At 38.9% G+C, this 16,521-nt stretch overlaps 1 protein-coding gene across 3 annotated transcripts in view; it reads right to left on the bottom strand.

Moving 5' to 3' along the window:
- Window positions 1-16,521, bottom strand: part of LOC149142408 (Regulator of chromosome condensation (RCC1) family protein) — a 136,414-nt gene that overhangs the window by 108,268 nt on the left and 11,625 nt on the right. For 2 of the 3 annotated variants that reach the window (XM_089449366.1, XM_089449367.1), the window contains exon 2: window positions 1,475-1,630. The exons of the other annotated variant lie outside the window; for it this stretch is intronic. In XM_089449366.1, coding sequence (XP_089305492.1) covers window positions 1,475-1,630 — 156 coding nt within the window. The remainder of the gene's footprint in view (window positions 1-1,474; window positions 1,631-16,521) is intronic. 3 annotated transcript variants of the gene reach the window in all.

Raw genomic sequence — 16,521 nt, 5'->3', positions numbered from 1 at the left:
TTCATATTTCACTTTCTCTTAAGTTGGCCTTCCTTTCTTTTGCAAAAGTTAATTTAAGCCTCCTAACCCCCTTTTCCTAAGTCCAATCGCCAAAATATTTATCAAGTATCAAAATTGCGAAATTGGGAATTCACCTTAGCAAAATTTATTTGTTGGGGACATGAAAATGCAGCAGTGGAAATCTCTGGATAGGCATATTCAAACTGAAAATTGGTATTTAACTCATTCACACTAGCATATGGTTGAAGTTTGAACAGCATTTCTCTTCTAGTACCATCTTTGTGTGGGCTCATGCAAAGTAGCCACAAAGTCCAACATCTTTTGAGTTAATTGGTACTTGCCACACAATCCAAATCACTTTGTAAATCTGAACTTGCTGCCTTCCATTTCCCATCTCATTAAGTGTTGGTAGCTTCATCTGTTTACCTACAATTTGCAGAATCTGTTGTCTCCATGCTGTGAAGATAACTGAAATACTTTGCACAACACTAACTTGAGAAGCTACCATAGCAACCATCCTAGCACAAGTCTTCCACAATATAACTCATTTTTTTCAACCCAACAACATACTAGAGTGGATTGAATCTTCAACTGTACACCTCCCTCTTCAAGTTGCCAACGTGAATTTTATGCCTGCACCTTCCACACTAAATTTTGCCTGAGACAAACTATTTACGCTATTGAATTTAATAATTACTTAATAATTCATGCATCCACCCATGGTCTAGTAGATTTAAAACTAATATTTGAATTTGAAAAACAAATTCATAAAAATAATCCCCAATAATAATCCTGAAAGGATGAACACATCCTTCACTTATCCAATAAAACCATTTACATTCAATCTTACCTCAAATTGACTTATGCCTCAAACTCAACATTACAAATGTTACCTCAAAAGCTCTCTGATATATGTGCAACAAAGACTAAATATGCAATTGCATAATAATATCCAAAAGAAGCTTAAAACATTAGCCGACTTTAATTCTCCTCTTCCAACGGTTTTTCTGTCAATTAGTTATATATACATCATTACCCAAGACCTTGCAACAAGCTGGCCAGAATTTCAAATAAGCCTGTGGGTCTGCTAGTTGGTTAAATTGCCTATGCCACCATTTCACATCCTTTTTGTGGAAGATCTTGATACCACTTGATTCTGTATCCACTCAAATTCTCTCGCAACAATGAAAAGGAGATAAATAAAGTAGGAAAAAGAAGGCTACAAAACCTATTTCACTAAGTGTGACAAAATATGTGTCATCTTAAAATAATAATACACTGAAGTCATCATGATATGTCAGAGTCAATCTAAGATGAATGAATTCTCTGAATTAAAGTAATGGAAATGTTATAAAAAATATGCACAGACCATTCCAACTTCACAAAACACATAATGCAATCCAAGACAACTCTTTTATAGGCCCTCTACGAAATTTTAATTTTGTTTATAGCCAAAAAAGTGTTTGGTCATGACCTGAAACAAAAGCCGAATGACTCCACCCAGCAGCTATGCTAGAAATGGAAATGCTCTCCAAAGGTCCCACCAGCTTTGGTTGCATTGTACTCTCACAATCTCCATGACCAAGTTGACCTGATTTTCCACGACCCCAAGATACCACTTTGCCCTCTCCTGCAGCATGACAAAGGAGTAAAAATTCCCTGAGATCTAGAAAATGGTCATAATGTTTTCTCGCAACACTAGCCTGTCATAATTATTAAATTTATATGTATCATGATAAGCATATTTACATCAATGTTCATTATGGACAATGCACTGGAATATATGCACTATGCAAAAATATTCTTGTCCTACAAGCCAACATTACAATACTGCAAAGCAAGGAATTATGAATACTACACATGTCATAGCATATATCTGAATATCACTGCGGAGATGCAATCCCAGGATGTCCAAGTGACCACTGCTTATATCTCCAAGAAAATGACAAGTTTACAGAAGGCAGTATTTGATGGTGGTGTCTTCCGTCTTAAAAGGAACACAGGCTAGATATATAAGATATGATCAGCAATGCAGATCTTTGTTATCAGCAACACTATAACCTGGTTGTTAAATTTTATTAGGGCTAAATTGTTCTTTGCTTTAGATAATTTCATTTCTTCAAATGTCTATTAAATTCACCCCACCGCATCATATCATTATTGCGGTTTACAACATTATTCAGCAACATATGCAATTATATAGAAAGAACAATATCATCATCAATGCAGCGGAACATAAACGAACAATAGAAGAAAAGCATTCACACATAGAGACACTAGGATTGGTCGGAGACCAAGGCAAAACCCACTACAGGAAAAACCCTCTCAAATTCTTCTTCTTATTAGATTGTCATTGAATGATTCAGCAAAGAGAGAGTACAATGATCCATATCTTCAACCATAAAACTATCCAGCAAAAATAACTAATCAATATCCAAGAGATGAACCCAACAATACTAATAATAAAAACCCTAATTCAGAAGTTTGTGGTCAACTATCATTGTCTGTGATCAACTGACAAAATCTTCGGTCAACTGTAAAACTCAAACCCTAGCTTCCCACTGCACACAGAGAGTGATGTGCATGCAGGTGAAACCCTCCAACCGCACGCATGAGCTTGTGTGCCTGCGATTGCAACCAAAATTTGCTAAGAATGCCTGCAACTGGAAACCAAAACCCTAAACACACGTGCGATCTTTGGACCCTACAATCTCGGGCCTTTACGAACCAATCTCTATGACTCAGCGTCAGACTTGTGCGAGCCAAACCCAAAAAAGAAGAATGATCATGATGATGATGTCCAAATGAGGGTCACTTGACTTGAATTTATATACATCCATGGGTGTCCAATTTCTCTTTTGGGCTGACCTGTCCTTCTGTGCACATGTGGGCTTTTCTTCAAAAATATGTTTTCCCTTGTCCAAATTGAGCGCTTCAATAGTCAAAATTGGTCCTCTCGAAAAGAGGAATCTAGACCCATGATTGGAATTTGTCATTGAGCTACCAAATTAACACTGATTTCATAAAGAAGGTGAGAAAAAAGCCTATATGCCCATCATGCTCAAGCGAGGTATGAGTTACCTCTCAATTTGTCACGCTAGATAGGCAAGGTCCATGCTTGTAAAAAACTGAGGGAAACTTGGGAGGGAAACCACTGCCACCTGAGTTTTCACTTCGCAACTCTTCTCAGATGATTGCAGATGACCTAAAGGGGGGCTTATGTTGAGAAATCTAGGGCAAAGACAAGAGGTGATTCCTCGAGAAATGATAACTTCTTGTGAATACTTTCTATTTCTATGTTCTTCTTTAGCTTGATTATTATAGTGTTCTTTTCATCAAACAGCTATCAAAATATGAACAACAATGAGACAAGGGACACAGGATGTAGGCGATTAGCCAGGGCCAAAACCTCTCCAAATTGAGAGGAAAACCCAAACGAATTCTTCTTCTTATAGAATCTTCAAGTGATGAATTCCAAGACCAAGACCCTTGACCTAACAACCTCTCCAAGACCAAGTCATAAGACTTTCTTGAAGCAATTCTTCTTCCTTGAGTCAACGCTAGTCAAACTGCTTGCTTCACCTTAGATCTCGACTTCCCTTCAGATTTCGGCCTATTGACTCAAACCTGCAATTCTCGGCCTCTCCAGAAACCCTAGTTGCAGCACATGTGAGGGATAAACAATAATTTTATCCCTTGATTCCCTTCGCTTGGATGGAGTCTCTTTCTTCTGCAATTTGGCTTGTAAAGTGACTTGGTTTCTTCCTTGATTCGGCCTCCAAGATGACTGTGATAACTTCGGCTTCTTCTGCTGCAAATGATACTAGTCTTCCTCGCACATGTGAAAGAAATTTTCCCCAAAACAGATCAAGATTACTTCGCCTTTTTCTTCTCATTCTTCGCTTGATGAGAGGCTTCTTTTACTTGTGTTTCTTGCACTTGATCTTCTATTTTTGATGCTTGAGTCCATGATCTCCAAGTGAGGCCGAGACCTCCTTTATATAGTATTTTGCCTATGAAATTAAGTCGACTTGAGCTAGTGTGTAGGCCCACAACCTTTGTTAGAATGATCCCCATCTTCTTTTGAAGGTCGACTTGATGGAGTACTTGTGACAAGGTCTTGGAGGGTTTATGACTCAAATAAATTCTCTTTTACAATATGTAACATGCCCAAATAGGTCTTCATACATAACATTGACTCAATAGACTTTATGACTTAATGACCAAACCTAATGCTCATAAAACAAAATTCCTTGAGCATGAAACCCATGACTCAAACATAACATAAATAATTTTATTTTTCTTCTTTGCATCAATTACATAAAATCATGATTACACATGTCATTATGAAGACCGAACCTAGTTACATATTTCAACACTCCCTCTTAACTAGGGAGGTATTCATAATCCATACAAGGTACTTGGACATTCTCAATCTGAAGAATTCTCATAAGAAGATTCAGATTGGTAACCCATTTGTTTAGCATTATATCATCCAACATTGTCACATAGCAAGGCCTTGACTAACCACTCTATCTCTCCACAAGATTAGAGCACAATGTTGGCAAGACCAATGATTTATAGACACCCTCATCATTGTCTCTCTCGGAACATACCCCACCCGGGTTCTCTCAGAGTATGTTCCACCAGGACTATTCTTATCTTGGATTCCCAGTCCTCAAAGAATATCGGTCCTTTACGACTACTCTTATCTTGGATGCCCTAACACATCCTCAAAGAGTATCGGATGCCAGATGCTTACCCAATCCTCCATTCTATCTTCCCAAGTGAAGACAAGAATGATGTGTCTATCTCTCCCTCTCAACTAGGGAGGATATACCCATTCCATTGAAGGAATGTACCCATTCCTATAAAAGGAATGTACCCAAGCTCCCTCTTAATCAGGGACTTGACCAAGCTCCCTCTTGACCAGGGACTTGCTTCTAGCAGCTCTTCTTAAGTGGAGATCATGGGACAAACAGTTGCTTGTAGGACTCCTTCCTTTGATGTCATGAATTTCTTCTACATTATGGAGCCTACATCCTTTGGGACTTCTTGTAGGGCACAGAACATCCATCACTTTCATTCATGAATCATGTTAGCCATGTCAACCTTCTTTTCATCGGATGGTGATCCATCAACCCATATCTAGCCTTCCTTGGCTACCTTCTCCATGTCATGTTTCCTTTAGGATCTTTCATCCTACCACATTGTAGATGACATATACAACTATTCCCTTGGTAGCCCTGCATTAGCCCATCCAGATATTGTTCAAAAATAGAAAATGAACATTTAAGTCAAAATTACCTTTTGTAATGGTCATTCATCATGGCAACTCCTTGTTTGCATCAACATCATGCATGCATATTGACACGCCTCCAAAAAGATATACAATGTCAAGGGTCTCTTTCTTTCACAAACTTCATCAGAATCTTCATATCTTTCCTACAGAGATATCATAGTCAAAACTTCTAGAATGTTGATTGCCTTCTCCATAGTTGCATTTTTCATGATCTCTTCCCTTCTTTATTCACATATTTCCTCCGAGGAACTTCCAAACATAGTTCCTTCGACTTTGTCAACCACCTCATATTTCATATGAGGACACATTATGTAGATTTCATCTAGTCAATGTGTGAACCATGCTTTCATGCATCCTTCCGAAGGGAGAGATCCCTTTCTTTTGATCATGCTCTTGAGGTATATCACTTATTCATGATATCTGGAACCATATGACATGACTTTATTTTATCAAGTACAAGCATACATACCTCATATCTTACTTTTGGTCATCTAGTCTTCCTTTGGTAGCTTCCTTGATTGAAAGAACTTCAATCCCTTGACCTACTTTATTTCTTTTGTTATCATACCATCATCCCATGAATCCCATACAAGTTGGAATTTCCGGCGAGACACTTGCTTCTTTCAGTAGATGAACCTTCCAATGAAGATTCCAATGGAGGATCTTGATTACCCTCATCCTACAAATGCTCCTTTTGAATGATGTATGATGAGCTCTATACTAGATGACTTTCGTTTTCCTATAAGTACTCCTTATGCTTCTAATGAGGTTACTAAGAGCTACATCCTTCTATAGGTGACATCCACAGACTTCTATTTCAGCTATCTTTCATGCTTCTTTATGATGATGTTACGAGCTCTTGCTTTCAATTGTATGCTTCTACGATGTCATCTTTTAACATGATGCATCATTACCTGCTTCTAATGATTTCTACCATGATAGTTATACTTTACAACAGAAACTTGAAAATAAGTAGGTGAGGAAGAATATCTCAATCATAGTAGAGATCTTTCACTTCCTCCTTTTTGGATTTCTTCTTTTCAGCTTCTTCCACTTCTTCAGTGATATGGGCTTCTTCCCTTCCTCTTTTGTTGTTGTCCTTCTTGAGCTTAGGACAATCTCTCTTGTAGTGCCCATATTCTTGACATCCATAGCATTGAACCTTTGCCATATTCTTCTTTTGTTTCTAAGGACCAAATTTCCCAAACTTTCCTTTTCTCTTTGCCATAGCAGAATATGCTTGAGTTTGCTCATTTGATCCTACATCAAATTTTGCCTTCAACCTGGTTTCTTCAATTTTGCATAGTGACCATAGATCTTTGAATGGAGTAGCTTCCTTCTTCCCATAAATGCTTGATGTAAAGTTACCCCATTCCTCTGGTAGTGCATTCAGTACTATGGTAGTCATCTCTTTGTCAAACATTATTTCTCCCAAATCTTGTAGTTGGTCCCTTATTTCAGATATCCACATCAAGTATGAGGCTATTCCTTCTTCTTTTGTTATCTTCATCTTGTAGAGTTCTTGTCTTAACAAGATCACTTCTCCTACAGTGCTTATGGAAAACAACTCTACAAGTATGTCATATATTTCTTTTGAAGTTTCAAGTTTTGATACATAGGGAATGAGAGGACCCTTGATGGATTCTAAGAGAATCCTTTGAGCCCTTATTTCCCCTTTCATATACCTTGCAATTGCTTGAGCATCTTCCTTTCGAGGTTTGGTGATTGCGGCCTTAACATCTTCCATGACCTCATTTTCTATGAGGTTTAGATCTGTCATTTTCTTCCATGCAAGAAAGTTTGAAGCCCCAACCAATTTGTTGCTTTCCTTGCAAAAATACATTTTGACAAATTCAAATGTAGACATAAATGTACTTGTGAAGATGCTCCTTCAACCTGTTGCCTTCTTGAATTTGATGATGATATAGGTAATAGAAAAATTCATCTTAATGAAGATGGCTTTCTTCAAAAAGTGATCCTTGATTCCAAAGAGAGGGAGATCACCTTGAACCTTTTGATGATGGCAACAACTCCTTCCTTGCTTCCTTTGGATGAGTAGAGTTTGAGATGATCGATCTTTTATTTGAGTAGAGATAAGAGTCTTTTGAGCTCTCCTTCCTTGTGATGATGTGTTGAGCGAGGATCCCAAGAATGCTTCCAGTATGGGCTTCTTCCTTGATTGAGCTAGGGTTTTGACACATTTCTTCTAGAAGATGATGTAGCCTTTATCTTCTGAGAGGATCTTCTTGATTCTATGATGCCCTTGATGCCTTTCTAGAACTTCGGTCTATGAGTGCTTGAGAGTCCCTTATTGAGTTGCCCTTCCTTGACTTGTCACCTTAGCTCTGATACCATGTTGAGAAATCTAGGGCAAAGACAAGAGGTGATTTCTCTAGAAATGATAATTGTTTGTGAATACTTTCTATTTCTTTTGATTAGGTTCTTCTTTAGCTTGATTATTATAGTGTTCTTTTCATCAAACAGCGATCAAAATATGAACAACAATGAGACAAGGGACACAAGATGGCGGCGATCAGCTAGGGCCAAAACCTCTCCAAATTGAGAGGAAAATCCAAACGAATTCTTCTTCTTATAGAATCTTCAAGTGATGAATTCCAAGACCAAGACCCTTGACCTAACAACCTCTCCAAGACCAAGTCACATGACTTTCTTGAAGCAACTCTTCTTCCTTGAGTCAACACTAGTCAAACTACTTGCTTCACCTCAGATCTCGGCTTCCCTTCAAATTTCGTCCTATTGACTCAAACCTGCAATTCTATGCCTCTCCAGAAACCCTAGTTGCATCACGTGTGAGGGATAAACAATAATTTTATCCCTTGATTCCCTTCGCTTGGATGGAGTCTCTTTCTTCTGCAGCTTGACTTGTAAAGTGACTTGGTTTCTTCCTTGATTCGGCCTCCAAGATGACTGTGATAACTCTGGCTTCTTCTGCAACAAATGATACTAGTCTTCCTCACACATGTGAAAGATATTTGCCCCAGAACAAATCAAGATTACTTCAGTTTTTTCTTCTCCTTTCTTCGCTTGATGAGAGGCTTCTTTTACTTGTGTTTCTCGCACTTGATCTTCTATTTCAAATGCTTGAATCCATGATCTCCAAATGACACCGAGACCTCCTCTATATAGTAGTCTATCTATGAAATTAAGCCGACTTGAGCGAGTGTGTAGGCTCACATCCTTTGCTAGAATGATCTCCATCATCTTTTGAAGGCCGACTTGATGGAGTACTTGTAACAAGGTCTTGGGGGGTTTATGACTCAAATAAATTCTCTTTTACAATATGCAACATGCCCAAATGGGTCTTCAATACATGACATTGACTCAATAGACTTTATGACTTAATGACCAAACCTAATAGCTCACAAAATAAAATTCCTTGAGCATAAAACCCATGAATCAAGCATAACATAAATAATTTTATTTTTCTTCTTTACATCACTTACATAAAATCATGATTACACATGTCATTATGAAGACCAAACCTAGTTACATATTTCAACAACTTCCCTATATGATACCTTGACATAGAGAGCTACGTGCACCCAACACACATGAAAGATGATATTTACAGTTGTATGGGATAAATACAAAGGTTTTGTTCTGTTTTTGGACAATGTGGGAAATTCTCAATAGAATAATGGTCAATAACGTTCATACACCTCCTTCAATGTGGAAAGTAAAATTAGTATCGTGGATATATTTCTTGTTGGTCAAAACTAGTAATCTTCAATGCAATCTTTAGATCAAACCTTGTGAAACACAAAAAACAAAATGAAAAACAAGATTTCCAAATGTAGGATATGAAAAACTCAAGATTATCTTTACACATGTATGGGATAAATATAAAGGTTGTGTTCTGGTTTTCGACAATGTGGGAAATACTCAATAGAATATTCATCAATAACAATCATACTGTTACCCACCACCAGTGGGTGATGCCTATAGGAGAAATTTCTCCTATATTTGTCTTCAGCCGGTAGTCAACAACCCCTTGCAGCGACCAGATAGTGCAATGTGCCACCATTCTCCACCACCTGAGCCAGCCATTGTGTGCTCTAGCCCATCTGCTATGATTGTATGTTTGAAGGTGGGCCTTCCAACCCTGAAGGTATGAATTTTCATTATGTAACTGGGTGTTTATGCTTGCCTTTTCAGGTACATTTGCACATGAACTAGTGGGGGGGTTCGGCGGAAAGAATGGGCTTGGATTGTACTCTTGTTCTCTTGTCCCAACTTGGTGGTTAATATTGTATCCTAGTCCTGCGCGATCTCCCCTATTGGCTACCAACTTTAAAAGTGGCACTACATGGGAAACCCTAATTTTGGTTACGTGGTCCCGCTTCCCAACACCATATCTTTCACTCCTCTTTGCTCATTATAAGCCCCTTCCACACTTTTCCCATCTAGGTCCATGTTACCCACCAGCTATGGGTGATACCCATAGGAGAAATTTTTGTCCTAGATGGTCCTCAGTCAGCAGTGAGCAACCCCTTGCAACCACCAGATAGCTTGATGGGCCACCATCTCCGCCACCCGAGCCAGCCATTATGGACCCTCATCCATCTGTTATAATTGTATGTTTGAAGGCAAGCCTTCCAACCCTAAAGGTATGGCTTTTTGTTATGTAGTTAGGTATCTTTGCTTACTTATCATGGACACTTCTGAACATGGATTAGTGGGGGGTGTTGCACACACTTTGTCAAAGTTCCAAGGAAGCAGTGGTACAATATCTTTCTTCAAAGATCGAGATCATCAACCATCAACTATTTTGACATTGTAAACCCATTCTGCAAATTTGTAATGTAAATGATGCTAGTAAAACCATATATGTATGTAACAACCTAGGTAAGTCTATTATTTTGGCGACGAATTTCATCCTTGGAGGTTTTTCGTCTCACTGATTCATCTGTGTTTCTAAACACAGTTGATCAACAGAGTTTTGTCCTCCAACTTCACCCCAAAGCTAGGGTGGGATTTATTGTCAAAGTCTTAGGTGAGTCCTAGTGTTTTAGTCGAGTCTTATGTAAAAGTGATTTGGGAATAATTTAAGCTAATTGGCTAAATTATTTTATTACAAGTCACTTGGTCTACTAGATCATATTGTGTCGCAGAATTGAGTAATTAATTGAGGGTTTATAACGAACGGGTATTCCCCCTTTTAGGGTTGAATTATGTAAAAAATATTTTAGTGCATGGTCCCTCATACTTAGACACCATGGCTAAAATATTAGAGGGTGGAAAAATAATTAATTCCTTCAAGTGTCAATTAATTAATTTTTCTGGAAAAAATAAATATATAAATAAATTAAAAATTAAAAAAAAATATCCTAAGCTAGAAAACTAATTATTATAGTATAAATTTAAATGCTAGAGAAATTAAATTCTCCAAGTGGAAAAAGTTGTGGGTCTCAAAGAAATTAATTTTCGGAGGTCCCCCACCAAGGGAATGTTGGAAATTTCAAGAAAAATTGAACCCTTGGGCCTTGGTGGTCAAGTCAAAGTCAATTTTTTGAGGAAATTAACTCAAAATAATTATTTTTGAGCTAATAAGAAAGGGATTTAATGAGAAATTCGAAAATTCCTCAAAAATAATTATTTCAACAGCAGAGATTAAAAGTCATCAAGGATTTATCAACAACTGAGATTATTTTGACGGGGATCAAGCCAACTAACTGTTATTTTCCACTTGGAGGATTTATCTATAAATTAGAGGTCGTTTGTGTCTCAAATCCTCTTATTTTGGCCAATGTAACTCTAGAAATCCGATGTAATCTACAGTCCCGCTGGGAACGTTCGAATAATCATAATAAAGACTTTGGGGTGCAGTTCATGGTGTCTCTGATCTATTGATTTGTGGTATGTGTTGGGTACGAGCATTCCTATATTGTGCTTTATAATTGTTATTAATTGTAGGTGATAGGAACATTCTATTGGTAAGTTGTGCGCTTATCTTAAGTGGTTTGATTCACAATGTGTTCTAACAATTTGTTTTTCAGAAAGTATATAGTGTTTACAGGTTCCCCAGCCCTTGGATTCCAAGTTCACAAACTTTGGACAAAGGCTGACTATGTTTGGATCCTAAATATTTTTATGGTTTTCTAACTTTGCTAAGGCTGTGGATTTTGCATCTATCTTCGAAAATACAAAAAAATAATTTCTCAAAATTTTCTCAAGCATTGTACACATGTATATTTTGTAAATATATTTGTAAAATAGATTTTTGAAAATAATTTATTTTCTAACCCTTGTTTTGCAACTTGGGTTTTGGGGTTTTTAATTATTTTGAAAATTTTGTATATTTTGGGGTTTTTGGTATTTGTAAATTCATGGGTGCATGTGAGATCAAAGGAAAACAGTTGGATTAGAGCTATATCTAGGCCATTGAGAGTAAGATTTAGTTTCCAATTTTTTTTGCAGGGCCAGCTACTGATGAAATTTTGTAGAAATTGAAGATCTGAAGCAAAAAAAAATATTCAAGTGAGGGTTTGCAAATTTTTTAGGGCCTTGAGGCCCAGCATCTTCCTCCTAGTCCTGCATCAACCTCTCCCAACCTTGTGTCAACCTTTTGAGGCCCTACGTCAGCCCCAGGGGGCCTCCAGAGCATAGTCGTAACCCTTAAGGGACCTCGTCCTTCCTTTCAACCCCTGCGTCAAGGTGTTTAGGCCATTTTTGGCCTGGCTGTCGGCCCTAGAGGCTTCGACCTTCCCTCCTGAGCCTAGACGACAGCCCTAAGGGCTTGTTGTGGGCCTTCTAAGGCCTCTTCCTGCCTTGGCCTCCTCCATCCAACCTTCCGCTACCTCTTTAGCCCTCTCACCCTCTTCTTCTCCTCTCTGTGGCCTCTTTCCCGAGTTGTTAAACCTTCTAGGTCTCTTTCACCCCAACGCTAGCCTTAGTGAGCTTAGCATTAGCCTTCTTTGGCCCTACTTTGCCTCTTCTACAACCCTGATTGGCCTCTGAAATTCTTGGACTGAATATTGGTGGGTTTCGCAGGAAGAAATTGGCTCAAATTTGGTGTTTTCAGGTGCCAAGTCCACTGTTTTCCAAGCAAGAACCTGTGGTGCTCCCAAGTGGGTATGGGGGCGCAAGGACATCTTCATAGCTCTCCAAGTGGATCGAAAATTCATGTAGACCATCTGTAACGTCTAGGATTGTAATGTAAGCCCTCCCTCTACAGCGGGAGACATCCTCTAGACCCTGGAACATCTGCCAAGTGTATGGTGCAAGTGTGGAGTCGGTTGGGCATGGTGAACCAGGTGCATCATCCTCATCCAAAAAGGTGGAACACGAGCAATCAATGATCGGTGTTGGGGATCCATGAAGTAATATCTGCTATGGTGGAGGCCCATGGCTCTCAACACTCACCCTACAAGTGCCAATGTGGCCCTTTGGAGGGCTAGGATCCTGTATAGGGAGACCAAGCCCCAAATGAAGACCCACCTGCAATCCTGCATAAGATCCAATGCGTCCCCTTGCCCTCCAATACAACAAGTCATTAGAATACTCAAGTAATAAAACTTACAAGTCATGGGATCAATGGGGCACTTCATGGTGGCATGCCCTTCCATAGTGGGCTTTGGCATGTACAAGTGTCTCCAAGCTCAATAGGGGGTTAACCAAGGACCCTATTAGGTGGTTTCAACCTCTAAAGGGGATGACATGTCCATGGTACATCCTTTAAGTGGTAGGTGGCAAATGATATAATAATGGAATGAAGTGGGGATCAGGGGAATCATCCAGACCACATGTCAAGGTTCATGGGTAACTATAATAAGGGAAGCCCACACCTGGGTATGTGAGTGTAGGAGGGAGCAAATCATGGTACATGAGTTACCCCGACCTTTGTTTTTCCACCCTTCTTCATTTGCCTTTTCCTTTTATTGATTTTTCTTCATAATTGCTCGGGGCTCCAGGGGATAAGAGCATGATGTGTAATATGCAGTAGGTGGGGTGGTTCATCGCCCACTAGGGGTTGGGACAATCATGGATTCCTTAATGATAGAGGGGGCTCATCTAAGGCCCATAGGAACTAGGGTGATGGCCATGGATAAGGGGTAGAGCTCATGTTTCACTTTTTCCCATGCGCTAAATTTGTATGTCCCAAACATCTTTTGCATTTTGTGGTACATTCCTGTTGAGAGTGGCCAAATTATGATTTTTCTTTTCTTTTTAGTTGCATCAACCTCCGGGGCATCATTCCAAGCCTGACCCAAGGTGTGGACAAGGGGAGGGGGAGGCTAACCCTATGTGGACCCAGCGGACACATGTTTACCTGGATGGGAAAAGAGATGAATAGTGCTAAAAATGAGTGGAAGGGGAGTAATGTAAGTGGTATTGGGAAGTGGGACCACGCAACCAAAATCGGGATTTCTCATGTAGTGCCATCCCTAAAGCTAATGGCCAGTAAAGGAGATCCCACGGGACTAGGATACAAGGGCAACCAGGCAATCGAGCGATGGAAACAAGAATACAAACCTAGCCCACTCTTTCTGCCAAATCCCCACACCAATCCATGCCCAAAAGTGCCCATGACAAGTAAGAAAAATTACTCAATTATTCCAATAAAAAGCCATACCTTTGGGGTCGAGAGGCCTACATTCAAACATACATTCATAATAGATGGGTGAGGGACCACATGGCTGACTCGGGTGGCAGAGAAAAATGATAGATCGAGCTATCTGGGGGTTGCAAGGGGTTGTTGGCTATCGGCTAAGGACCATCTAAGAGAAAAAAATTCTCCTATGCATACTACCCACAGGTGGTGGGTAACAGAAACAATTTTTTGCAACACTTTGTAAAGTCCATAATACTTGGGTGATAATTTATTATCCTTCTTAGCTTGCTTGAGGGACATTTATTTGTATGGTTGTAGCCTTAAAAATACCCAGTCACCTACATCAAAACTTCTTTCACTACAATGTTGATATGCCTGTTGTTTCATTCAATTTTGCGCCAAAGTGAGGTTATCCTTTAAGAGTTGGAGAACTTGTTGTTGATCCTCGATGTGATCTTCCGCTGCTTGAACCTTAGAATTTTCTCTTAAAAATGATGTGATGGACGGTGGATGATATCCATAAAGTGCCAAAAATGGGGTCATTTTTGCTGCAGTATGGAAGGAAGTGTTAAATCACCATTCAACCAAAGGTAACCACTTGACCCATTGTGTTTGTTTATCAGATACAAAGCAACGAAGATATCCTTCCAAACATTTGTTCACTATCTCAGTTTTCCTGTCGGATTGAGGATGTGAAAAGATGACCTATGAGCTAATTGAGTACCAACACACGAAAATAATTTCGTCCAAAAATTTCTTGTGAGAATGGGATCTCTGTCACTTACAATAATCTTTGGGTTTCCATGTAACTTTTGAATTGTTTCCACAAATGCAGTAGCAACTATACTAGCTTTAAAAGGATGAGATAATGCACAAAAGTGTGCATACTTGGTAAGTCTATCAACTACCACCATGATGACACTCTTTCTTTCAGACTTGGGTAAACCTGTGATAAAATCCATTGAGACCTCCTTCCAACGCTGACTTGGAATGGCTAAAGGTTGTAACATACATGGAGTCTTAATTGTCTCAACTTTATTTTGTTGGCAAACCAAACATTCTGCCACAAACTTCTGAATATCATATTAAAGACAATCCCAAAAAAAAAAAGCATTTTTGACCTTGTGGTAAGTTTTTAAAAACCCTGAGTGCCCTCCTAAGGGGGAGGTGTGCAATTCCAAAAGAGTTTTTTGTTTGAGTTGAGAATTCTTACAGAGATATAAGCTATCTTTGTACCATAATGAATCATTTTTCTAGATAAATGTATCAGATGTACTGAGATCTTGTTGCAACTTTTGAATGAGTGTCCACACCTCTTTGTCATTCTTCCATTCATCCCTTACTTCAGTTATCCAATCAAGTTGGATAATAGAAATGGCACAGAGCAATGCCACATCCTCATCCTTTCTTGAGAGTGCATCTGCAACAACATTTTGCTTCCCTTTTTTGTAGATGATTTCAAAGTCATTACCCAACATCTTTGTGACCCATTTTTGTTGCTCTTATGAAGATAATCTTTGTTCCAAAAAATATTTAGGACTATTGTGATTTGTTTTTACCTTGAAGTGTCTTCCCATTAGGTAAGGTCGTCATTGCCTTAGTGCATGTAGTATTTCCAACATTTCCTTCTCATAAATAGGTTTGGGTAAATACTTTCCCTTGATTGAACGACATTCAAAAGCGATGGGTCTTCCTTCTTGCATTAAAACAACACCAATTCCATTTCCTGAGGCATCACGTTCCACAATAAAGGTTTTTGTGAAGTCTGGTGTAGCTAAGATCGGCGCTTGGCACATTGCCTCTTTAAGATGTTCGAAGGGGTTACACTAGTATTATAGGGACCTAACATTGTTTCTATAGAAGGCAGAAGGCAAAGTTCTATGTAGACCTAATCAATCACTTCAATGGCCAGTTGACTTCACTAGGAGGATGGACCATGGACTAGGTTTGACCTAGTTATTTACTAAGATGTATCTTTGTTGAATTGAAAATTTCTCTATTGAAAAGGTTGTTGGATTTTTCCCCATGTGGGTTTTCCCAAGGAAAATAATGTGTTCTTGTGTGACTGTCTCATGTGGAAAATAATAACTAGTGTCGGTCTTCATAATTGTATTTGTCAAAAGAAAAGAAAAAGAAATTTTATTGTAAAATAAAGATATTTTTGAAGCATGGGTTTCATGTTCTTTTATTTATTTTATGGATCCTAGCCTCCACTGAAGGCTTCTAGGTTTTGTCAAGAATAAAGAGAGTCATTGTCATATTTATTAGACCCTTCTCAGGCTTTTGTATCATGCAAAAAGAATTTTTTCTAGTCAAATATATCATTTGTCACCTTCACACCAAGTTGGCCTGTCCTAATGAAGTCGGCCTAGATTAGGGCTATTCGACCAAGCAAAAGCAGTATAAATAGAAGTGCAACTCGAACTATTTGGCATCCATTCACTCACAAGTTTGATCTATAACTCTAAGGCAAGAAAAAGAAGAGCGAAGAGCAAGGAGAAGGAAGAAAGAATATGGGAAAGAAAAAATCGAAGTTTTTGGGCATCTCTCTCTCACACGTGCAAAGTTTTCAGGGGTTTCTGGGCAAGTTGCAGGGGATAAAGTTTCTGCAATAACTACAAGTCCAAAATTCTGTAGTTGGGGGGCC

Source organism: Pinus tabuliformis, chromosome X (genome assembly GCF_031772625.1).
Source record: "Pinus tabuliformis cultivar Carrire ecotype Pingquan chromosome X, CPIR1, whole genome shotgun sequence".
Taxonomy (NCBI): domain Eukaryota; kingdom Viridiplantae; phylum Streptophyta; class Pinopsida; order Pinales; family Pinaceae; genus Pinus; species Pinus tabuliformis.
Note: the sequence above shows the minus strand (reverse complement) of the source record. Positions and strands in the feature narration are given on the sequence as shown.